Source organism: Heterodontus francisci, chromosome 27 (assembly GCF_036365525.1).
Source record: "Heterodontus francisci isolate sHetFra1 chromosome 27, sHetFra1.hap1, whole genome shotgun sequence".
NCBI classification, from domain to species: domain Eukaryota; kingdom Metazoa; phylum Chordata; class Chondrichthyes; order Heterodontiformes; family Heterodontidae; genus Heterodontus; species Heterodontus francisci.
In genome coordinates this window covers 41,417,170-41,443,049 of record NC_090397.1, presented here as the reverse complement: position 1 = coordinate 41,443,049, position 25,880 = coordinate 41,417,170, and the positions used below count along the sequence as shown (strand labels likewise).

At 41.7% G+C, this 25,880-nt stretch overlaps 1 protein-coding gene across 11 annotated transcripts in view; it reads right to left on the bottom strand.

The window, feature by feature from the left end:
- The window catches only part of LOC137384760 (voltage-dependent calcium channel subunit alpha-2/delta-1), an 891,951-nt gene that overhangs the window by 113,316 nt on the left and 752,755 nt on the right, over window positions 1-25,880 (bottom strand). For 9 of the 11 annotated variants that reach the window (XM_068059181.1, XM_068059179.1, XM_068059180.1 and 6 more), the window contains 3 exons: window positions 18,594-18,662; window positions 15,693-15,767; window positions 14,922-14,996 (listed from right to left, as the gene is read on the bottom strand). The exons of 1 other annotated variant lie outside the window; for it this stretch is intronic. In XM_068059181.1, the coding sequence (XP_067915282.1) occupies window positions 14,922-14,996; window positions 15,693-15,767; window positions 18,594-18,662 (219 nt within the window). Of the gene's footprint in view, window positions 1-2,413; window positions 2,495-14,921; window positions 14,997-15,692; window positions 15,768-18,593; window positions 18,663-25,880 lie in introns of those variants that run through there. One more of the 11 variants, XM_068059185.1, reaches the window with a different exon arrangement.

Here is a 25,880-nt window from a genome sequence, read left to right as displayed (position 1 = left end):
TGGGAGACAGACCTCTGAAGATTTCGGAAATAGAGCTTTCTGGTTGATAAAGTGCAGGATAACAAAGCTTTTACTGTACACATTTTTCTTTCAAATGCAGTTGGCACTAGTTCCATTTAAATAATTTGAACGAAAATAACAATGACATAGTGATGAATATCTGACAGTCATATATTTATACAGGACCTAAAACAAAAATTGTTCACAGATGTACTTCTTATATTTGAAAGAACATAGCATTGTAAACAAGTTCTTAAATTTGGCCTTAAAAGACAGTGCGCAGAATCCTTAATTTGCTTATATGCATAGAACAGAAGAAAAATAAAGTCATGCTGACACTGATGCTATTCATTTTAATTAGCAATCAGATGTAATATGTGTGACTTTTACAGAGAATTTATTAAATAATATTCAGATGGAAAACATGACCATTTTTCAGATCAGAGTCCTTAATAGCTATTAGGGATGAGCAAATCAGTTCAATTCAGACGCCTGAGCCTAAATCTGGTTTATATTTTCCCAATCTGCGTTGCAAAACCTCTGGGAAGTTATCATTTGTGCGGTTCTAATTTTACCATATGTCAACTGTTTACTTTAAATTGTCAATGTCCTTGGGACAATCTCTTTGGCCCTGTGCTGCAGCATGCTGTGTTAGAGTCCTCAGGCTTGATTTTGCCAGGGCCAGATCGGAGGGAGGGAGGATGCGAAAATTAGCGCAGCCGCCCTGCATCCCAGTTCCCCAACTCCATCCCACCCTTGGCCATTTTTGTGGAGGCGGGATGGGACTACCTGCCCACATGCAGCAGGCAGCCGATGCAAGTAATTAAGGGCCCATTAAGGCCTGTTAACAGAAGCCTCCAGGTTCCCGCAGGCAACAGGGGCCAGTTTAACTGCCTGGAGGCAGTGTCCTGGAGGCAGACTGAGGGACCAGTGCTCCAGACAGGCCTAGAGACCCTCCTGGCTTGCCTGGGTGTAGCAACAGCCATCAGCTGCCCTGCAGAGGGGCTCCCCCACCCTCATCACCCCTACAGTGGTGGCCAGGCTGAAAACGTCATTTGTTATTTAAAGTTTAAAAACGTTGAGGAGAGGACGTCCATGATGAAGCGCCCTCAGAATCAGCTGAATCTAGATTATTTTGGATTTCCCCTACAGTATTGCTCACCCTGAATTGCTATTATTTGTAATTGAACAGATGTCATCTGCTATTCAGTTCTAAGACTTTATTTGCAGTGTTAAATGAACAAGAGTTAAGATTCTAAACAAAAATTCTTACTTGAATCAAAAGGGGTTGTACTTCACTTAGTAATAAACCCATTTATGTAATTATCAGTCGTGTATCAAACATTGAACTAAAATTGATTAACTGTATTGGCTTTTACAAGGGGACTCCCATTAACCAGAATTGTGAATTCCCTGAAGGACTATGAACTATTTTATTCAGATCTGCTGTTGGGAAAACAGCCAAGGTACATTCATATTGACTTCTACTTGAGATATAGTGATTATATTTATGACTAAAAACTTCTTTTTCTAAAAATTGGTCTGGCAAATTAAATCTCTGAAGGAATAGACTACAGCAGAAAACCTACTGTCCACAGTTACATCACCATAAATGCAAGCGTACCCTAGTCACCAAATGCACGGACCACATGCAGTGCCTGTAATAAATAGCATGGTCTGTCAAGTAGAAAACTATTTTACTACATTGATCTTCAAATCAGCCGCAGTAATCCTAAATGTTAAGTTTCTTTTTAAGCTGATATTTTCATATTTAGCAGCCATCATTACAAGACAAGAGCACTACACAAAAAGTGAACTCGTCAAACTCCCTTGTCAATGGATTAGTTATCATTTAAGCCAGTCGAAAGGCATGCTTCAGGACATTTTTGGTAGCCAGGCCTGGAGATAGGTACTTAAATACAAGCTTGCCAAAGCTCTTTCCAAATGCTTCAATACTGGCAGCTTTACCACACCAATGCTACCTTCAACTACATTACCTGCGTATTAGGGCGTCTCTTTCTTAAATTAATCTTTGGGATCCCTACACCAATTGACTAATGTAATAAGAAAGTAAAGTTTTTAGGTTAACATGACAATGATCAGTATGAAATGTAATATGACTAAATGGTACATTAATGGGATGGATATCAAATCATGTCTTTCAGGTATGAAATAAATCAGTAGATGCAGCAATGATCTTGAATTTTAAAATAGAACTTGCAGTTTGCAATTCAGATGCCAAGATGTGATGTCAGAATAAGACTATAGCATTTATCCTCTGAAATCATTTATCCATGATTAGCCTCATATACTGTTCATTTGCATAGCTTGATTTTGAAATCAGTCTACTACATGAATGGAGAATGATCAATTTACATTTAACTATGTTTTTCTTGTGGCACCATTATACTCACGTGAAGATCTGGTTTCAAATGTAAGTTAAGCCTGAGATTTGAAATCACTGGCCTGGGAATCTAGTGTTCAAAACCTAAAGCTGACAAGTCAAGAAACTCCCTCAATGGTTATAAATAACATGCTTAAAAGTTATTGACATATCCATCAGACACAGGAGTCCATCAGAATCCAACACTCATGACTAAGTTCTGAAGACAAATCTTTACTCCCGTATTTCCAGGCCCCAAAGTGCATTTTAAACTAAATCTGTTATTTCTGATAAAGGATAGAGGTTGAAATTGGACCTTGTTGCTCCCATTTTATGGACAAAAAAATGGGCACAATGAGAACTAATTTCAGGGCCCAATGTGCTACATTCCAAGGTTGCCTTAAAAATGTCCAACCCAAAACTGGATAAGGCTATTTGTCAGGTGCCAAGACAGACTGACTAAAAACAGGTTATAGGCCTTTAGCGCACACTAATGGGAGACCAGATACAGGAGAAATGCCGTGAACAGCAGATGCCCCTCTACATTGCTTTCATTGATCTCACCAAAGCCTTTGACCTCGTCAGCAGACGTGGTCTCTTCAGACTACTAGAAAAGATCGGATGTCCACCAAAGCTACTAAGTATCATCACCTCATTCCATGACAATATGAAAGGCACAATTCAACATGGTGGCTCCTCATCAGAGCCCTTTCCTATCCTGAGTGGTGTGAAACAGGGCTGTGTTCTCGCACCCACACTTTTTGGGATTTTCTTCTCCCTGCTGCTTTCACATGCGTTCAAATCCTCTGAAGAAGGAATTTTCCTCCACACAAGATCAGGGGGCAGGTTGTTCAACCTTGCCCGTCTAAGAGCGAAGTCCAAAGTACGGAAAGTCCTCATCAGAGAACTCCTCTTTGCTGACGATGCTGCTTTAACATCTCACACTGAAGAATGCCTGCAGAGTCTCATCGACAGGTTTGCGTCTGCCTGCAATGAATTTGGCCTAACCATCAGCCTCAAGAAAACGAACATCATGGGGCAGGATGTCAGAAATGCTCCATCCATCAATATTGGCGACCACGCTCTGGAAGTGGTTCAAGAGTTCACCTACCTAGGCTCAACTATCACCAGTAACCTGTCTCTAGATGCAGAAATCAACAAGCGCATGGGTAAGGCTTCCACTGCTATGTTCAGACTGGCCAGGAGAGTGTGGGAAAATGGCGCACTGACACGGAACACAAAAGTCCGAGTGTACCAGGCCTGTGTCCTCAGTACCTTGCTCTACGGCAGCGAGGCCTGGACAACGTATGCCAGCCAAGAGCGACGTCTCAATTCATTCCATCTTCGCTGCCTTCGGAGAATACTTGGCATCAGGTGGCAGGACTATATCTCCAACACAGAAGTCCTTGAAGCGGCCAACATCCCCAGCTTATACACACTACTGAGTCAGCGGCGCTTGAGATGGCTTGGCCATGTGAGCCGCATGGAAGATGGCAGGATCCCCAAAGACACATTGTACAGCGAGCTCGCCACTGGTATCAGACCCACCGGCCGTCCATGTCTCCGTTATAAAGACGTCTGCAAACGCGACATGAAATCGTGTGACATTGATCACAAGTCGTGGGAGTCAGTTGCCAGCATTCGCCAGAGCTGGCGGGCAGCCATAAAGACAGGGCTAAATTGTGGCGAGTCGAAGAGACTTAGTAGTTGGCAGGAAAAAAGACAGAGGCGCAAGGGGAGAGCCAACTGTCCAACAGCCCCAACAAACAAATTTCTCTGCAGCACCTGTGGAAGAGCCTGTTACTCCAGAATTGGCCTTTATAGCCACTCCAGGCGCTGCTTCACAAACCACTGACCACCTCCAGGCGCGTATCCATTGTCTCTCGAGATAAGGAGGCCCAAAAGAAAAGAAACACCTGTTTAATTATCCCCTGATCGAAATGGGCTATTCAGATTTTCTAGGAAATACTGAAGAGTTAAGTAAATTCATTAGTTTTTAAGTAACTCCCCCTGGCTCAATAGCACTTTTGATGGTCAATGCAGCATCGGTCAACCGTTATTCAAAGTCTCCCCCAACACCGCCCTCCATCCCCTCCTGGAATTTACCTGAGGACTACTACCAGTGAGGCAACCAGCCTGAAATACATTGTTAGCGATAGGCGGGCTGCCTGTGGGGGCCCGACAAGCACGAACAACTCACAAATAATTGAAATGAGGCGCAATGCTCAATTTCAGGCTGGCTTTGGGCCTCCCCGTTGAGGCGAGTGCTGTGTCGATCCCAGGCCCAAATGGATTTTTACCAAGTTAATTTTGACTGGCATTTGATCCCAGATGGCAAGATTACTAGCTTCAGGGGTCTTGAGATCATTACAGGGGGAGTGAAACATTCTTCCTTTCCTGTATTGGTCATCTATAGTATTGTCATTTTCCATGAAGATATCCATGGATTGGATTCCACGCTCTTGAATGAGGACATTATCCTAATAGTCTATTAGTCAATATATTAAACTGGGAAAGGCTGTCCTACGCTAGCTGTAAGAATATTGGACAATCAGGGGTTCTTCTGTTAACACCAATCTTTTCACAACTAAAAATGGGGAAGGAAGCTGTTGAATGTTAATAAATTAGAATGAACAACAGTTCTGGCATAATTCTAACAATGAGCAGGTTCGAGTTAGAAAAATGAACTGAATAAAGGATAAATCTGGAGATCAACATTCTCAGAGCTACTGAACTGTTTGTTGCAGTTCTAGACAATAACCCACATTTTGCAAAAACTCCGTATTAGTCAGTTGTCCCTTATTCTCAAGTTGCCATTATCTCAAATAAACTAATATACACACATGCGCACAAACTTGAATTTGTTTATGTATCTATAACATTCTTGGAAAAAGTTTCTCACAATAGCTATTTTCTAATTCTATCAATGAACTTCAATGTTATGGAAAAACCATGACTCTTAGGAATTAAATTCACATCAGGTTTAAAGAAAGTTTTTCTTTCAGGTTTAGTTTGAGAGTAAAACATACATTAAAAAAAACACAATTCAGGGACTTAAGACTAAATTGTTGACAATCCAGCATGCACCTTTATTCAGGCCATCTCTGGACCACAGGCCTTCCCCACTATTGTTAGTAACCGGGTTTTCACTTCCTCGGTACTGTGCAGGGAGGAGAGTTCATTTCTCTTCATTTTCATGAGCTTCCCTTCAATTATTCTCTTCAAAAGTGAGTTGTAATAACTTTACTAAGCAATTGGTTACAAAATATAATTTCAAAGAAAACTATTCCCTCATCTCCAGCTCATTACAAGTTCAGGTACATCTTTTGTTTTATCAGACACTTTCAGAAAAATACCCAGGCACTTACCTTTTTCTCTGTCTGATCACAACCCCCAAGTATTAGTTCCAGTATGAGCATCAAAGCAAAAGCTTTTGTGCAACCAGGCTATTTGATAAAGTTAGCGATGGTAGCTGGTGCTGAGCGGGATTGGATGGGTGTACTGAATTAGACGATCAGCCATGATCTTTTTTGAAAGGCGGAGCAGGCCCAAAGGGCCGAATGGCCTACTCCTGCTCCTATTTTCTATGTTTCTATAAAGACTAGTTTTGGTTTTGCTTTGTATCTGACCTGTGTATTTGATACGTAGCTAGTGTTATTTTATGAAAATATCAGTCTTTATACAGAAACATCTAAAATGATGACATAGAACTGATTACAGAGTGATGTGAAGACGACAAAAGGATCTGTATCATCATGTTAAAATTTTGATTTATCAATTATTCTAACTTTGGGGATTTTTAAAAAAAACAATTGCTCTACATTAAATGCCATTTATTCTATTTGCATTTCCATAACAATTAGCTCTATTACATATATATATATATACACACACATACACTATATATACCTATGACTTTTTAGAAATACACAAACCAGGAAAACTGATTGTTTGTCCACATTGGCATTGCATAGTAGTATGTTGGGTGGGGACAGGGAGGGAAAAATATATTCTGCTATGATACTATTCCAATCATATAATGTTCTTTCCTGCACCCAGACAGCACCCCCATCACCCACCTTTGGCCTGATCCTCAGTATCAAATGTAATTGGTTAAATTCTAGAAATAATGGAACCTGAGCCCAGATGAGCTGTGTTAGTCCTCTCTCCACTTCATGCAATTTGAAGAGGTGGGATTGCGGAAGCCAATGATTAGTTTATTAATGTATAAATAACCACTTTGGAAATCTGAAATATACTTGAACCTACACTTTGAAAGCAGTGTAGGAACTATCAGCTAATAATAGGATTTGAAATTTGCCTGGAAAAAAGCAGCTTCACATTACTGGAAAAATGAATTTTAGTACACTTTATGAATCAGACATCTATAAAATGCACTTAAGCAATTGTAACAAATCATTCCTTTTGAAGATATTGCTGTCTTTTTGAACAGTCACTTCGTATTAGTCAAATATGTCTGACAGTAAGCATTTTAAAGTACTACAAATCTGCCATGCTCAGACATTGATACTTATTTTCTGCAGGTCTGCACTGTCCTTCCTGTGGGGTCACTAGTATTTCAGTCTGCATTGCTGGTTCTTTATGTTAACTAAATAACTGCTGAAAATACTAATTAGCACATTTTCACATTTCCAAACATCTTAAAAATTTGGCAGGAACTGTCATTTAAATGATCTAAATAGAGAGTATAAACGTATTTCTGGTCAAAGGGCTATGTTATTTGAATTAATTGAATATAACTTTAAATAGGGATCTTTGTTAACCGTGATCATCAATAGTAAGACTGTGTCTTAAACCCTGCCATAGTGCAGTCGATTAAAATCTGCTGCTTGTACAAGCTTTTAAAATTGTATAAATATATTCAAAGGATGTGCTGTCCTGGCAAGATGCCCTATGTCTTGTTTATACTGACAGAAACAGCTCAAATTGAATGTTCACTATCTCTAAATGCAGTACTCATTGAACCCAAATTGAACTGCATTTTTTAAACTCATCACAAATCAGATTCAACTTAAAGAGTAAAAATATAATATAAATAAAAATCTCTTTTATTTTAAGAGGATATGAATAAGAACTTTGAAATTGCCTAATTACTAAACATTTGATGAACAGCTAATTACAATGGAATAATTAGTCACGATTGACTTATTTCAAATTAGTTAATTGTTTAATGACTACACAAGAGTGGCAAGAGCAATGGGCTTCATTTACAACAAACCAAACTAATTATTATTACCTTGTCAAAAGATCACAAACAAAGAATAAGCTATGGGGGCCTACATTATATGTTTGTGCGACTGGGAGTTAAACATCCAGGGGTACCAGACTATTCGGAAGGACAGAGAGGAAGGTGAGGGAGGTGGTGTAGCTCTGATACTCAAGGATGACATCAGGGCGCTGCTGAGAGATGATATAGGTTCTATGGAGAATGAGGTTGAATCCATTTGGGTGGAAATTAGAAACTCTAAGAATAAAAAGTCATTGATAGGCGTAGTCTATAGGCCACCAAATAATATCACATTGGGGCGGGCAATAAACAAAGAAATAACTAATGCCTGTAAAAATGGTACGGCAATTATCATGGGGGATTTTAATCTACATGTAGATTGGTCGAACCAGCTCAGTCAGGGTAGCTTTGAGGAGGAATTCGTTGAGTGTATCCGTGATAGTTTTCTTGAACAGTATGTAATGGAACCGACGAGGGAGCAAGCTATCCTAGATCTAGTACTGTGTAATGAGACAGGAATAATTAATGACCTCATGGTTAGGGATCCTCTTGGAAGGAGTGATCACAGTATGGTTGAATTTAGAATACAGATGGAGAGTGTGAAGATAAAATCCAATACCAGGGTCCTGTGCTTGAACAAGGGGGACTATAATAGAATGAGGGAGGACTTGGCTAAAGTGGACTGGAAACAAAGATTTTACGGTGGGACAGTTGACGAGCAGTGGAGGACTTTCAAAGCAATTTTTCAAAGTGCTCAGCAAAAGTATATTCCAGTGAAGAGGAAGGACTGGAAGAAAAGGAGTAATCTGCCATGGGTGTCTAAGGAAATAAGGGAGGCTATCAAATTGAAAGAGAAGGCATACAAAGTGGCCAAAAGCAGCATGAAACTAGAAGATTGGGAAAACTTTAAAGGTCAGCAGAAAGCTACAAAAAGAGCCATAAAGAAAAGTAAGATGGAACATGAGAAAAAGCTAGCACAGAATATAAAGACAGATAGCAAAAGTTTCTATAAATATATAAAACGAAAAAGAGTGGCTAAAGTAAACATTGGTCCTTTAGAGGATGAGAAGGGGAAATTAGTTATGGGATATGATGAAATGGCCGAGGTATTGAACAGGTATTTTGTATTGGTCTTCTCAGTGGAGGACATTAATAACATGCCAGTAATTGACAAAGAGATGAACGTAGGTGAGGACCTGGGAACAATCATTATTATGGAAGAGGTAGTGTTGGGCAAGCTAATGGAGCTAAGGATTGATAAGTCTCCTGGCCCTGATGGAATGCATCCCAGGGTTCTAAAAGAGATGGCGGGAGAAATAGCAGGTGCACTGACGGTAATTTTCCAAAATTCGCTGGACTCTGGGGTAGTCCCAGCAGATGGGAAAACAGCAGATGTGACGCCACCGTTTAAAAAGGGAGGTAGACAAAAGATGGGGAATTATAGACCGATTAGCTTAACCTCTGTAGTGGGGAAGATGCTTGAGTCTATCATCAAGGAAGAAATAGCAGGGCATCTCGATAAAAATTGTCCCGTTGGGCAGACGCAGCATGGGTTCATGAAGGGCAGGTCATGCTTGACAAATCTTTTGGAATTCTATGGTGACATTACGAGCAAGGTGGACAATGGGGACCCAGTGGATGTGGTGTACCTAGATTTCGAAAAGGCCTTCGACAAGGTGCCGCACAAGAGGCTGCTGCATAAGATAAGGATGCATGGCGTCAGGGGTAAAGTATTAGCATGGATAGAGGATAGGTTGACGAACAGGAAGCAGAGAGTGGGGATAAATGAGTGCTATTCTGGTTGGCAATCAGTCACTAGTGGTGTGCCTCAGGGATCGGTGTTGGGACCGCAATTATTTACAATTTATATAGATGATTTGGAGTTGGGGGCCATGTGTAGGGTGTCAAAGTTTGCAGATGACACTAAGATGAGTGGCAGAGCAAAGTGTGCAGATGACTGTGAGACTTTGCAGAGGAACACAGATACATTGAGTGAGTGGGCAAAGATCTGGCAGATGGAATACAATGTTAGTAAATGTGAAGTCATTCATTTCGGTAGGAGTAACAGGAAAAAGGATTATTACTTGAATGGTAAAAAGTTGCAGCATGCTGCTATGCAGAGGGACCTAGGTGTCCTTGTGCATGAATCGCAGAAGGTTGGTCTGCAGGTACAGCAAGTAATTAGGAAGGCAAATGGAATTTTGTCCTTCATTGCTAAAGGGATTGAGTTTAAAAGCAGAAAGGTTATGTTGCAGCTCTATAAGGTACTGGTGAGGCCGCACCTGGAGTACTGTGTGCAGTTTTGGTCTCCTCACTTGAGGAAGGATATACTGGTACTGGAGAGGGTGCAGAGGAAGTTCACTAGGTTGATTCCGGAGTTGAGGCGGTTGGCTTGTGAGGAGAGACTGAGTAGATTGGGATTATATTCATTGGAGTTCAGAAGAATGAGGGGGGATCTTATAGAAACATATAAAATTATGAAGGGAATAGATAAGATACAAGTAGAGAGGATGTTTCCACTGGCAGGTGAAGCTAGGACAAGAGGGCATAGCCTCAAGATTAGAGGGAGCAGATTTAGGACTGAATTAAGAAGGAACTTCTTCACCCAGAGGGTTGTTAATCTATGGAATTCCTTGCCCAGTGAAGTAGTTGATGCTTCTTCAGTAAACATCTTTAAAGCTAAGGTAGATATCTTTTTGAACAATAAAGGAATTAAGGGATACTGTGGGAGCGCGGGTAAGTGGATCTGAGTCCACGAAAAGATCAGCCATGATCTTATTGAATGGCGGAGCAGGCTCGAGGGGCCGGACGGCCTACTCCTGCTCCTAGTTCTTATGATCTTATGAACTGCCAAGGTGCTCGATTTGCTTATTAACAATCACCATAAATTATAGGTCCTCATAGTACATTCCATTTCTAACATTCCATTGCAATGTATTTTGCAGTGGTTGTTTGAAGGAATTTTGAATGTGGAGAATGTTCATTATAAGGTCACATGATACAGTTCTTTTATAACACCTCGCTTGTGCTTTTGATATAAAAGGGTGAAAAAGGGGGTGGGAGAAGATACAAAAATAAAGATTAGAAGGAACAGGGAAAGCCTGAAATTTGCAGCGTTTTGACAAAAAAAAGTCAAGGTTGTGGTCAGCCTGACTAGGGTTTAGATTGATACATTTGTATTAAAATGTATGAGAAATTTACAGCAGTCTTGATAGGGGAGTTTGGAGGAGAGAGTTGTATTCCAATTGGCACTGTTTGGGATAAATGTGGTAGTAGAAATGGCCTTGACAGTTCAATTTTTGTTGAGATTGAGAGGGATTCTGTTGCTCTGGTAACAGTTACATGGAGAATGCAATACTGATAAGCCAACGATGTCTAAAGCGTGCACTGATGAAAAACAATTCCACACTTTAGAGGCCATCTAAGTATTATAAATTACAACTATGTAAGATTTATTGGCTACCTGAGGTGAGCAAAACAAAGCGAGACAACCAGGTGAAATTATAGTTGGCCACAGAAGACACAAAGAGGACTGTCTTAGTTAGTCAGCCAATAAAACTCAGAAGTTAAAGACAGTATTCTCTTCACCACAGAGCTAAATATGTTGGTGATCATGAGGTGCGTTCGCCAAGATTAATCTCTTGGTGATGAATTGAGGGCATGGTGGCATAGAAGGGACTTGTCCATCCTTTCCTCCATCATCTGTTGGGACCCTACCAATTTTGTCCTTCAGTGAGGTCCACAGGTAAGTCCATGGGCAGGGGCAGAATTGGGGGTGAGGCAAAGGGGGATCAGCATATAGCAAGCACTAAACTAGGGCAAATTAACTTAGGAGTCTTACTCTGCAAAGAGGACAGCATCCTCATTTCAGTATTGAAATAAGGCCTGTACTCATTTCAAGTGGCCACAAGTCCAACTAAATATAAGGCCCCACCCAACTGAGCTGGTGCCTGAATGTCCATGCACATCAGGCACAGGCCTCTACACTGCTAAATTTGTCATGTTGCACTATTTTAATCCCATAAAATGGGTGCAACCATGTTAAGTATAGATCTTTTTGGCAGTACAAACAATTTGGATCAATGTTATCATTTTGAAGGCTTCCATTATTCAGAGAATCAGAAAATATGGGATTATAGCACAGAATTTATATCTATACTTTTATACATATACACACACATACTCTTTTATAAGTAACTAATTGCATGCACAATTTATTTTCTAATTCAGGGTGTGGGTTTTCCTCCTGTATTGTCTCTTCCTGCCTTTTTCATGGCCTTTCCTTTTTCATCTTTTCCTTCAGTATTTAGCCTTTTCTCAATGTGGCATTTCTAACGCTAATAGTATTTCTTCTAATTCTTTCTAGGTATCAATTCTTTACATTTCCACTAATACTGGCCCTATTCCTTTATTTTAAAAAGTTTTAGCTTTCTTTCAGTCTAAGCTGTATATTTTTTACTTGCCTTCACTCAGCAGTAGCTTTATAACACTAACAGATCAGCAGAATCTATGTTGGAGTTTCCTTTCTTTTTACCTAAGCTCCAACAGCTTTGCGAGCAAAGAAAACTCCTCTCATAATAGAATCACTTTGGGCTTCAAGTTTCTTCCTCTGGGAAAGTTTTCCTCCATGCTCTTACATTTTCCTAACTTGATGCAAATTCTGGATGCAGGGTAAAGCTCCCTCTACTCTAATAACACACCTTAACCACCATCTTAGAATAGCACCTCTACTGGCCTTCCCATTTCAGACACTCGTCCTCCTTGTTGCCTGTGTCCAGAATGCCAATTCTGGTTAAATTATGGGTAGTGTCATGCTGCAGCTTTGAGCCCAGTAGATTTGCATTGCAGTGGCTCCATCTCATTTCTGCAACAGTCCTGGCAGCCTGCATGGATTTGAATCAGGCCTCTGAGATGAGCTCTAACATATTGCTACTGCCAAATAATAAATCACAAAGATATATGGCCAATAGAGTGAAATACTAGGGCAAGTATTTTTAGAAGCTTCTTCCTGTTCCTCAATATTTGTGGTGTTAATTGGTCCTAATAGAACCAGTTTGAAACATAATATTTTGTATTTTTCACTGCTGCCTCTTTCTTTATGTAGACACTACTCAAGGGCACAACAGTCCTTTAATTAAATTGCGGTCCTGACATGATGCATCATAATTGGCGACTGCATTCATGAGGAGATATGTCCTCATTGACAGCTGTGGGAAGAACACAAGACTGCCTGCCTCACGAGGCGTAAAAATTGTTTGTGTTTTTTGAAAAACAAGAATGACTTTGACAGCATTTTTTGAAATACTAAGATAAGTTAATGAAGATTTATTCTGGATGTAAATGATGCACGGAATTTGGAAATCAATTCTGCGATTAATGATGTACAGAAAGGCATGGATAGATTTTAAGAATAAGGTGGCTAGAGGCACACAGCATCAGTATTTGCCTACATCTGCGTAGGGAAACAATTAACTCTCCATTCTGCAGGGAGGTAGGTGAGGGGGTAAATTTGTTTGGAAAATATATACTTTCTTGATACAGATGGTAACTATAATGTTAATACTCTTTTCACTGTATCAAAAAGTGGCAATAGAGCTAAATATACCAACTGAGAGACAGGGCCAAGACCTCCCCAACTTTGGGTGCAACTCCATGGTTATCAACTTGATTAATGAAAGTGGAATCAATAGATTTCTATTACCCAAGTACCAATGTCTGATTTCAATTTAAGCAGTAGATTTTTAATTTATTAGTTACTGACATGACATGAGTTGTTTCCTAGCCTGGCAAATTTCAATCCCTAGCTGCTACAACTCAATTAGGAAAAGGATTAGTTCTACTATATATTAAACACAAACACACGCTCACCTCCTTGTATGATATCATATGATTAATTTTGGGTCTAAGAAGCAGTTTCTAGCAACAAAAGATTGAAGTTCTGAAGTCAGTATATATGTTCGGTTAGTTGTAGCTAATGTTAGTTTGCTAGTTAATCAAAGACAGCCAACGCATCAGCTACCTTTGCAGTGTACCTTAGCCTCACATGAGAATTCCTTTAGCAGTCTCTCTGTCATGCAGCATCGCAAGCAAGCTGGCAAAATTGTAGAAACTCATCAGCATTCCTGTTAGGGATTTTATTAAAAGGTGTGCAAACTGGTCTGATTAAAATTTCGGTACATGATGCCACTTCGGTCAAGTTTAAACTCAACTTTCTGGATGCTTTGCAGTTATGCCCAGAGAGAAAAATAAAACAATGGCTTACCAATGTTCAATACTGCCCAATAAAGGTTAATTTTTAAAGTAAAAACATTTAACCTTTGCTTCCAGCATTGTGAATTTACTTAACTGGCTTAACTTCCACACACCACTATATTTTGCATACATCACTTGCAAAATTCACACTTATTATACAGCATTTCATATAGGGCAGGTTTACTTTAATATCTACAAAATATATGCTAACACTCCATTTTGTTAGGGTTCATTAGAAATAACCAGTTACAAGAAGTTTTGCATGAATTTATCAAATGGGATGGAATATATCTAATGCACAAGTGCCATATTAATATCGGCTGCATATACATAATGCAGTTACATTCAGAATTAATTTAGCTCGCTCTACTAGTCATCTTAATGGAGCATGAGCTCATTACTGCTCATGCTTCCAAAATTTCTCGCAGGACCAAACCTTCTTAGGGATGCTGCATTAACATGTTTTGACATATAAAGGGCCAATTCAAAGTGATTTTGCAGATTTGCTCATTCTTTTCTTCCAGATCACTAACAGATACTTACATATATATTCAAAAAAATGATCCTAACGCTAGCTATTTAAATCCAAATATTCTACAAGATTCCAGATTTTCACATTAATCTTTGTGCAGTTAAAATATAAAACTGAATCACACCTCCATGTTAAAAACTTACAGAAAGTCTAACAAAGATTTCCGTTCTTGCAGTTCTATTAAATTAGTGACTATAATTTGGACAGTTCTAGTGTTACAACAACAACAACATTTTGTGACTCAAGCAAAGCATCTCCATCACAGTCACACAACAAAATGATCATGATTTCAATTTATTGTCAATGCTGAGTGGTGAACTGCCTCATTCTACTCAGAGGCGAAGAAACAAAATCAATAAAGAACTGGGATGCTGCACTTTGGCAATTCCTAGGATACCCAGTATTAATGATTTCAACACAAGTCACTGACTCTCTTTTTATTATCTCAAGGTGCTAGGTCCCCATGCATTAACCATTAGAATGTATAAAATTTTCATCCAACTTACCTTAGGCTGGAGATTTGGATGAAGCAATACATAACCATTAGGATCGATTGCAAAATAATATCCATTAGGCCCAAGCTGTTATAATACAAAAAGGACTTTAATAATGCAACAATATAGTTGAAATCCAAAATGAAAGAAAACATTTAAATGATTTCAATATTATTCAATATAATGTGCATGGTCTCCATTGCATTTAAAGACTGTGGTAATATTAATGCATGCTTTTCTAATTTTATGACAAACATTGAATCATTTTACATTTCCAGAAGGTTCCAGTTGCATTCCTTAGAGTTTAGACCATCTTTACACTAATGTTTTTAACTGTAATTACATACAATTACATATTAGGTGCAAAGCAATTAAAACACATTCAGCATCTGATGGGAGCCAACTCTGAATCAACAGTAAATCCATTAAAGGCTTTGTATAATTTTTAACTTAAGTTTATGTTAATTTTTGTGTTAGCTAAATATTTCATTTGTTCATTAAACAATTTAATGATGTAAATCAACATTGCAGATAAAGCGGTGACATTTCCTTCATGAGCATCAACCACATAAACCATTGGACATTGCATACTTCAGACAACATTAACCTGTATATACAAGTGAAGAGCACAGATAACATACACAAGACAAATAAACAGGATAACGGACATAGGGAGAAAACTCCACATTATGCTGCGTGGAAAATATAAATTAAAAGTAGGGCTGAATGGTGTACACCTGGTGAAAAATAAACGAACATATGAGATTTCTGAACTATACTTACAGTGTAACGTGGTGTGAGTCTCTTCACATCCGCAAGAGACACATCAATGCCCATCACTCCAAGAATCAGTTGATTCTGAGAAGTAAAATAAACAAAATAATGATCACTATCTTTTAAAAATGTACATTTCCCCCCATTACATTTCATTTTCATCTTAACCTTATTTGCCGGAAATTTATCCCAGCGACGGGGATTTTGGTTACCAGCAAAAGTGCCGGCGAGAGCCCCGCGTCGCCTACTCTGGGGAAGGCCTGCCAGATCAAGTGCCAATTAGGCACTTAAATGGACAGCAGCGGGCCTTCACTGGGATCAAGGACCCTGGCAGTGGAAGTCCTGCCTGCTGGCTAATCAGAGGCCGGAAACTCTTTAACTGAGCAGCGCCACCATGGAGGTGGTGGCTGATGGAGCGCTCACACAAGACCCTGGACCCAGGCCACAGGTAAGTCTCAGAGGAAGGGGTTTCGTGGTGTTTGGGGGGGGGGGGGGGGGAGAGGGCGCAGGGAAGGTGGGTGTTGGGGAGGGGGTTCAGCAGCAAGGGCAAGGTGGGTGGCTCTTCCCAATGCCATGTCCCTCGTTCAGGCACTAAGTGTCTTTTAACGAAGGACCCCCCCCCCACCCCCGGCAAGTAACACGGACGAGTTTGCTTGGCGTGCTCCTGTGCAGTGACGGGCCTGCCCGTGACTGGGCTAATTCCAGCAGCAGCGGGATAAGATCCTTAACTGAGCATTAATTGCCGACTTAAGAACCTCAATTGGTGGCGGGGCAGGACAGCCGTTCATAGGCCTTCCCACCCTGGACTTAATTTTGGTGGAGGCGGGAAGGTGGCGGGAAGATGGCGGAGTTCTCCCCACCACCATCCTGCCTGATTATATGCTCTCCCCGCTTCCAAACCCAATGCGGGGCAAGAGCATAAAATTCCCTCCATTTTGTATGAAGCTATAGGGCAACCACTGAGCTTACTGAGTTGGAGCAAGGCAGTGCTTTTTCACCAGGTGTCAGCATTAACTCAGTAGAGTCTGGGAAATGCAGACCTGCTTTTGGTAAAGCCTATCTGGTGCTGCACTGTTACACTGAAGCAGACATTAGCACAGTAATAACACTACTCAGATATCAGGAGGAGCTTTATAACTGTCATATTATCCCATAAAACATGTCTCACAGGAAGGGGTTTCATGGGGTGGGGGGCGCAGGGGAGGGGGGTGCTGGGGGGTTGGCGTTCGGCAGAAAGGGCAAGGGGGGTGGCTCTCAGCAGGCACCCCCCCGCCACTTCCCGATGCCGGGATGAAGCACGTTATACTTCATTTTTTATTGTCCTATTGACGTGTCATGGGATATTTTATTATTAGAGAGATTCTATATAAATACAAGTTGTTACTTTCTACATTCTACGTCCCCATTCTCTTGCACTTCTTATTTATGTTATTATTTTTTGATTACTTTCTAATTAAAATAACCTACTCTAACTTGTTCCAATATCTTTTTACTTAAATAACTCACGAAGTGCTCTTCTTTGGCCTGTTTTTATTTGGCCTTCTAACTTTCACCATCAATTAGCAGAAAAAACAACTTCAGAAGGCAATTCTTCAGCCATCCCGAGCACAGATACATAAACACTGGCTTGACCAAAGTCAGGTATTAACAGGCCAACCATTGAGACAATATTCAATGTCAAACAGGAAGTGTTACTGCTCAAAGGATTATCTTATTGGTGATCCTAGATGAATCTGTTTGATGCAAGGTATTATATTCGTCCAAGAGTTAAGTGCCCCCACCCCCAAGATTAAATACTGAGCAGAGTAGATACATGAACCTTGAAAATTTGGAGCCATTCTAGTAGTGCTCCACTGTTACTCCAGTCGGAGGTAACTAAAATAGCCATATACTCCACCAGTACATGGATACTCCATCTACATTAGGGAGTGGAGCTGTGAAGAAAGTGGGATTCAGGGACAGGTGTATGGAGTTTACACGGAAAACATTCCTGCCTCCCGTCTCTCAGTCAAACTGTGATACAACATGAGGAGGATGCAAATTAAAAATTATACACATTTCTAAGCAGCCCCTTATGATATGGACATGAAACATTGGGCTGGATTTTAAAGCTCCTCCGCTGTCAGAAACGTTGGCGGTGGGGGCAATGAACAGCGGTACGGCAGAGGCCCGCCACTGACCCCGATGGTGAAAGGCCCCGTGCTGATCTCGGCAGCAGCACTGAGGCCTCGTGGCGGCCGCCCCACCACTTAGCGACGGGGCCGCCATTTAAATATGTAAACTAATTTACACACCTATTTAATGCGGGTCCTGTCGCCTCCTTAATCACTGCACCGATCTTAATTCGGGCGGCTGACAATGCCGCGCCTTCGATTCTCCACTTGGGGAAACATGGCGCGACACCTGTGAGGAGGGAGAGGAGGATTTTTTTCTCTGTGTGGGAGGGGGGAGCAGGGTGACAATGCAGCAGATTGGTCGAGAGGCGATAGGAAGGGGTAAAGGGCAAAGGTGCCAAACACTGGGGTGGGGTGTCTGTGAGCATCATTTCCTATCATAATATCTGGAATACTGAGATTTTGTGTTTTGAGCTTTAGTTCCCGCCATTAAGTTCATTGGCTCCAAACTGGTATCTCAAGCAGTATTGATCAACGTACATGTGGAAGATTCTGCTACAAATGACAAGTAGAAGAAATCTGCTCCTAATAATTGTGAGAATTCCTATTTTTTTTCTACAGGATTGCCATCTCAGTGCAATGCTAAATATTATTTGCAGCAGAGTATTTTAGCTTTAATCTGGCATCATTCCTAAAAGCATTTGAGAAGACTAGATTGAAATTTCATACAAAGTACATATACACATATCACCCAATAATGAAAACCCATACTAAACTCTTGTACTGGGCAACATACCTGGTTTCCACTAGCATCTTTCGTCATGTTGAAGACTGGCAGTGTTCCTGTGATAACAAGACCGAGTTCCTATTGTAACGGTAAAATGACAGGCACATATAGACAGACAGGAATATAAGACACACAGATGCACACAGAAACAGCAACAGGTTAGAATATCTGTTGAAATAATACAATGAAAAACATATTCATCAGGTTCAAGTGAACAAAGTTCCAAAGATTGTTGGATGCATCATTCAAGTATTCAAGTACGATTGTATAGTGGTTATATTACTGGATGAGTAATCCAGCAAGTCTGAACTAATGATCCAGAGACGTGAGTTCAAATCCTAATATGGCAGCTGGGGAATTTAGATTCAATTAATTTACTACATTTGAAATAAAAGGCTAGTATGGTGACTGTGGGCTGAATTTTACGCCACCCCAGCGGGTTGGATGGTGGCATGGGGGTGGCGTAAAATTGAACAAGAGGCTCCAGGAGGCCTTCCCACCCCGCTCCCACCAACTTTATGGTGGTCGCGTGGGGGGGGGGGGGGGGGGGGGGGGGGGATTGAGGGGGGAACGGCCCGTCCGCTCGAGGCCACTCAAGGACGTGAACGTGAAAGTCCGCCCAGTGATAGCTGCCCGATTGAGGGCCGCCCCCACCTCCCAACCCACCCCGGGATCCAAGAAGCTCCCCTTCCCCCAAACGACTACCCTTGCCTCGCCGCCACGACCGATCACCACCCCCCCCCCCCCACCCCAGCAAGGCAAGCCGAACTTACCTGAAGTCTTGGCTCCATGGCGTTGGCTGGGCTGAAGTCTCACAGTGGCCACTACTCCCAGTGGCAGCCGGCAGCTCAGAGAGGCGGGACCTCCTCCCTCTAGCGGGAGGAAGCCCCGCCTCGGGACAATTAAAGCCCAGGGGCATGTAAAATGCGGGTCAGATCCCGGGGCTAGGCAGAAGTGGGTTCGCCACTGACTTTTACGTCGTTGGTGAAGTCCCATTCACCTACTGTAAAATCCAGCCCTGTGTAACTGCTAGATTGTTGTAAAAACCCATCTCGTTCACTAATGTCATTTAGAGGAGGAAATCTGCCTTACTCAGTTTGGCCTAGATGTGACTCCAGACACACAGAAATGTGATTAACTCTTAACTGCCCTCTGAAATACCCTAGCAAGCCATTCAATTGTATTCAAGAAGGCAGCTCACCATCATCTTCTCGAGTAATTCGGGATAAGGAATAAATGCTGGCCTTCTTAGCGATGCCCAAATCCCAGGAATGAATTTTTAAAAAGTACTATATAGTGTCAAGGCCTGTATCCTTTTCATTGTGCTTCACTGAATTACACTGACAAAGGGTAAATCTGTTCTAACTGGTCTACGTATCATATTAATACAATAAAGCCCAAGAATCAGGACAATCATACCATACAATGTGGTTCCACAAATAATTTAAACAAAATTCCTTTGAGGAGATTCGGAGTGAGAAAATCAAAGCTCAGCTGTGCTGTAATGTCTACTAGGAAATGAAGCTGGGACAATGATTGAGTTTGCCTGTGATGTCTACCATGAAGGGACTGGGTAGCTCAGTTAGCTAGATGGTTAGTGTGAGGTTGAGAACAGCGCCAACAGTGCGGGCTGAATGCCCGTTCCTGTCTGAGGAAGCCAATGGGAAACCATCTCATGTACTCACTTCACTAGTCATACTCATCTCTCCTAGAAAAAGAACAGGGGACCTGCCCTTGGACAGACCACCACTCTGGCCTACCGTGATTGAATAGGCTTCCAGCAATTACATAGGTCCTATATGAAGAATGGTCATTTCCAGATGCTGGAGACTGCTGATACCAACACATCATATACCACTCGGAGTCAGGACAGGGGCAAGAAAATCCAAAGGAACATAGTGAATGTCAAATGTAAGCTGTGCTTATTGGCACTCAAATACTAGCAGTTTTAATCAGGTGGATGTTAATTCCAGCTTATAATTTTCCCAGTCTCACTATGCGAAAGTCCCTTGGGTCAGCTCCTCTTCTCGAAGCACAGCTAAGATTAGGAACTCAGTATACAGGTGATCATGCCCACAAATCCCAATGTTGGAGCTCCAATATGCAGTGCCATCCTACCAGCTTCTGTCACATCATACTGTTTGATAGAAGTAAAAAAGCTGAAGGGCAGTTATCACTCACTAAGATCGCTATTCCATCTCCTCCTGATCGTTAATCCCTGAGAAAAAGGGTGGTCTTAACAATAAGGAAATGTGATTCTACAGGTAACAGTGCTTGCAAATTTACACAGAAATGCATGGGCGTTACAAGACGTAAACAGGCCCCCCAACGAAAGAAATACTCCTGATCACATTCACCGACAATGAAATGAGTAAAAACATTGAATGCTAATCATGGGAAATTTCAACTACCGCCAAATAAACTGGAAAGAGAAGGTAGGGAAAGGGGAAAAGGCAATGTAGTTTTTGCAGTGTGTTCAGGGTGAGGGATTTGCAATCAGTAGGAGATGGAATAGCGATCTTAGTGAGTGATAACTATCCTTCAGCTTTTTTTACATCTATGAAACAGTGTGATGTGTTAAGACATTCAGGAATACAGGGATCGAGCTGGGGAGTGGGACTGACTGCATAGCTCCGTGGAGAGCCGGCATGGACTTGATGGGCCCAATGGCCTCCTTCTGTGCTGTAAATGACTCTGACTCGAAGATGGCAGGATTGCATATTGCATATTGGAGCTCCAACATTGGGATTTGTGGGCATGATCACCTGTATGCTGAGTTCCTAATCTTAGCTGTGCTTTGAGGAGAGGAGCTGACCAGAGGGATAGTGAGACTGGGAAAATTATATGCTGGAATTAACAGGGGTCATGTACTTCCCAGCAGCTGGTTGCAAAGAAGCAGTGGCAGGGGCCAAACAGAAAATCAACTGCCTAATCCTCCATTTTACCCAGTCCATAAGAAGCCCAACAAAAGATAAATCAATCTGGTTCTAGTAATGGGAAATGAATTACAATAGACAAAAGTCATAAGCATTATGGAGCATCTAAGCAATAGTAATCATAACATAACAAGCTTCAAATTATTGATTGAGAAAGACGCAAGTAAGGCAAAGACCAAAATAATAGATTGCAAAAAAGCTAGTTTTGAGGGGATGAGAATGGAATTAGGGAATGGACACGAGAAAAAAACTGACAAGGAGATGGAACATCAGTGGGAAATATTTAAAAGAGTGAATCAATAGAGCAGGAGAAATAATGAAATACTATGGAGGATTGAAGAGATGAGGGTGAAATTGAAACTGAAGAAAAAGGCATGTACTAAATACACAGACAATAAAAGAGAGGATAACATAGTAGACTCATGACTAAGGTCATGTGAGGTCAGGGGACAGTAGAAGGATGGATAGCAGCTTGGCTACAAAACAGAAAACAGAGAGAAGGGGTTAAAGATAGCTAATCAGATTGACAAAAGGTGATAAGTGATGTTCCACAGTGATCAGTGCTAAGGTCACCGTTCTCAACTTACATTCACGATTTGGACTCAGAACTAGAGATACAATTTTTAAATTTGTGGATGACACCAAATTGGGGAGTGTAGTTAAAAGAAAGGGAGCATGCAACAAAATACAAGGAGGATAAAAGTAAAATATTGCAGATGCTGGAAATCTGAAATAAAAACAGAAAGTGCTGTAAATACTCAGTAGGTCTGGCAGCAGGTGTGGAGAGAGAAACAGAGTTAATAGCCAGGATTTTATGGGCCCCCACTGAGGCAGGATCGGGGGCGGGGTGTCACGGAGTATCACAACGGGTGGTGGTGGGGTGGGCCCATTGCCAAGCAATCTTCCCAGATGTAAGATAGGCTGATGACAGCTTCATGCCCCCAGAGGCCAATTGAGGACCTTAAGTCGCCTATTAAAAGCCAATTAAAGGCCCCTTCACCAAGCGGGGAGATCGCCTTGTAGCATGAAGCACCTCCCTGTGGGCTTAGTGAAGGCGGGGGGACAATCTGTGGCCCATAGAGGACCTCCGTTAGGAACCATTTTACCCTCTGGGACACCTCTCCCCCGGACTTCACGACAACCACCCCCCCCCCCCGCCCCCACACCGCGCCTTCTGGCCTGGTCCCGATGACCCCGCCTCATTTACCTGTGGTCTGGGATTCCACCGTTGGGCCTGGGTCCAATGCCTTTACAATAACAGCAGTGGCCACCACTTTCAGTGGCACTGCCAATACTGCTGAACTGCCGGCCCTGTGATTGGCCGGCAGCTCTTGGAGGCAGGATCCTCATCTTTAAAGGAGCGGGATCCCGTGCGGGACACTTAGACAACAAAACAATGGAGGATCGCTCCGGGTGGGCATGAAAAGGCAGAGGCAGGCTTTCCCCCACCTTTTCAGCCTGTCGCCAGGAGCCCCGCCTCCAGCACAAAACCCAGCCCAATGTTTCAGGACGGTGACCTTTCATCAGAACTGCAGTTCTAATGAAAGGTCACAGACCGGAAACATTAACTCTGTTTCTCTCTTCACAGACGCTAGTGAATATTTCCAGCACTTACTGTTTTTAAAATGCGAGAAGACATTAGTAAACTTGCAGAATGGGCATTTAATGGCAAATGAATTTCAATATAGATAAGTGTGAGGTGGAGGCCACACACTCTTTAGATAATAAGAGTACGAATGGGTTAGAGGAACAAAGGGATCTGTGGTACAGATACACCAATCAATAAAAGTAGCGATGCAGGTTAATAAGGCCATTAAAAAAACAAAGCACCAGGGTTCATTTCTGGAGGGATCAAATTGAAAAACTAAGATGTTATGTTAAACTCAAAGATTCTTGATTAGCCCACATGGAGTACTGTGAACAATTTAGCTCTCCATAGTATAAAAAGGATATCGAGGCACTGAAGATGGTGCAAAAAGGATTCACAAGAATGATTTACAGAAGTGAGAGGTTATACCTATCAAGAAAAATTGAACAGGCTGGGGATCTTTCCTCTCGATTAAGGAAGGGCATGACAAGTTAGGCATAGAGAAGGTGTTTCCACTTGTGGGGAGACCAGAAGTAGGGGCCATAAATAAGATTGTCACTGATAAATCCAGGAGGAAATTCAGGAGAAATGTCTATCCTGAGAGTGGTTGGAACATGAAACTCACCATCACAAGGACTAAATGAGGTGAATAGCATAGATGCATTTAGGGGAAGCTAGATAAATACCCGAGAGAAAAAGCAATAGAAAAATATGTCGATGGGGTTCAATGAAGAAAGGTTTGAGGAGGCTTGTGCAGAGCCATTGGGCCAAATGGCCTGCTTCAATACTGTAAACTCAATTTAACTCAATGTAAGAATTTAATCAGCATTTTTTTTTAAACAGTCTGATCAGTCTGTTCCTGTGGTGGTTTCCTGTAAACCTGTACTTCAATGTTTCCTATCTGGCTTTGTTGCTTAGTCTTACTTTAGCCTTTTAGTCATCATAATATTGTTCATCTGAGACTCAGCCACTGCAGAATTCACCTCCTTTCCAATATTCTTCTCTTTATTAACAACCAATGTGAAGAACTTATTAAATACCCCTGCAATTTTCTGATCATCTATAAATTGACAATCCCTCTTTTCACTGACATACTTGAGTACTATAAGTGGATATAATGAGGATTGAATAGGCAGCATAGGTAGTTTGGTCACAGAATTGCTACAGTGCAGAAGGAGGCCATTCGGCCCATCATGTCCACACTAGCTCTCCGAAAGAGCAACTCCCTCAGTTCCATTCCCCTGCCTTCTCCCCAAAACCCTGCACATTCTTCATTTTCATATAACTCTCTAATTCCCTTTTGAATGCTGCAATTGAACCTGCCTCCACCACATTCTCAGGCAGCACATTCCAGACCATAACGACTCACTGCATGAAAACATTGTTCCTCATGTCACTTTTGTTTCTCTTACCAAATACTTTAAATCTGTGCCCTTTCGTTCTCGATCCTTTCATGAGTGGGAACAGCTTCTCTCCATCTACTCTGTCCAGACCCCTCATGACTTTGAATACCTCCATCAAATCATCTCTCAGCTTTCTCTTCTCCAAGGAAAACAGTCTTAACTTCTCCAATCTATCTGCATAACTGAAATTCCTCATCCCTGGAACCATTCTCGTTAATCTCTTCTGTACTTTCTCCAATGCCCTCACATCCTTCCTCAAGTGTGGTGCCCAGAATTGGATGCAATCCTCCAGCTGAGGCCAAACTAGTGTCTTATACAAGTTCAACATAACTTCCTTATTCTTGTACTCTATGCCCCTATTAATAAAGCCCAGGATACTGTATGCTTTATTAACCGCTCTCTCAACCCGTCCTGCCACCTTCAATGACTTATGCACCTATACACCCAGGTCCCTCTGCTCCTGCACCCCTTTTAGAATTGTACCCTTTATTCTCCATGTTCTTCCTACCAAAATGAATCACTTAACATTTCTCTGCATTGAACTTCATCTGCCACCTGTCTGCCCATTCTAGCAACCTGTCTATGTCCTTTTGAGGTTCTACACTATCCTCCTCACAGTTCACAATGCTTCAAAGTTTCATATCATCTGCAAACTTTGAAATTGTGCCCTGTACACCAAGGTCTAGGTCATTAATATATATCAGGAAAAGCAAGGGTCCCAAAACTGATCCCTGGGGAGCTCCACTACAAACCTTCCTCCAGCCCGAAAAACAACCATTAAGGACTACTCTTCGTTTCCTGTCACTCAACCAATTTCATGTCCATGTTGCTACCATCCCTTTTATTCCATGAGCTACAAGGTTGCCCACAAGTCTGTTGTGTGGCACTGTATCAATTGCCTTTTGAAAGTCCATGTACACTACATCAACAGCATTGCCTTCATCAACCATCAACCTGGTCCTCTGGCACCACCCCCGAGTCTAAGGAAGACTGAAAAATTATGGCCAGTGCCTCTGCGATTTCCACCCTCACTTCCCTCAGTATCCTTGGATGCAGCTCATCTGGCCCTGGTGCCTTATCTACTTTAAGTACAGACAGCCTATCTAATACTTCTTCTTTATCAATTTTAAACCCTTCTAGTATCTGACCTACCTCCTCTTTCAACATTGCCTGGGTTGCATCTTCTTCCTTGGTAAAGACAGATGCAAAGTATTCATTTAACACCTCAGCTACGCACTCTGCCTCCATGTGAAAATCCCCTTTCTGGTCCCTAATTGGCCCCACTCCTCCTTTTACCACTCTTTTGCTATTTATATGCCTATAGAAAACTTTGGGATTTCCTTTAATGCTAGCTGCCAGTCTCTTTTCA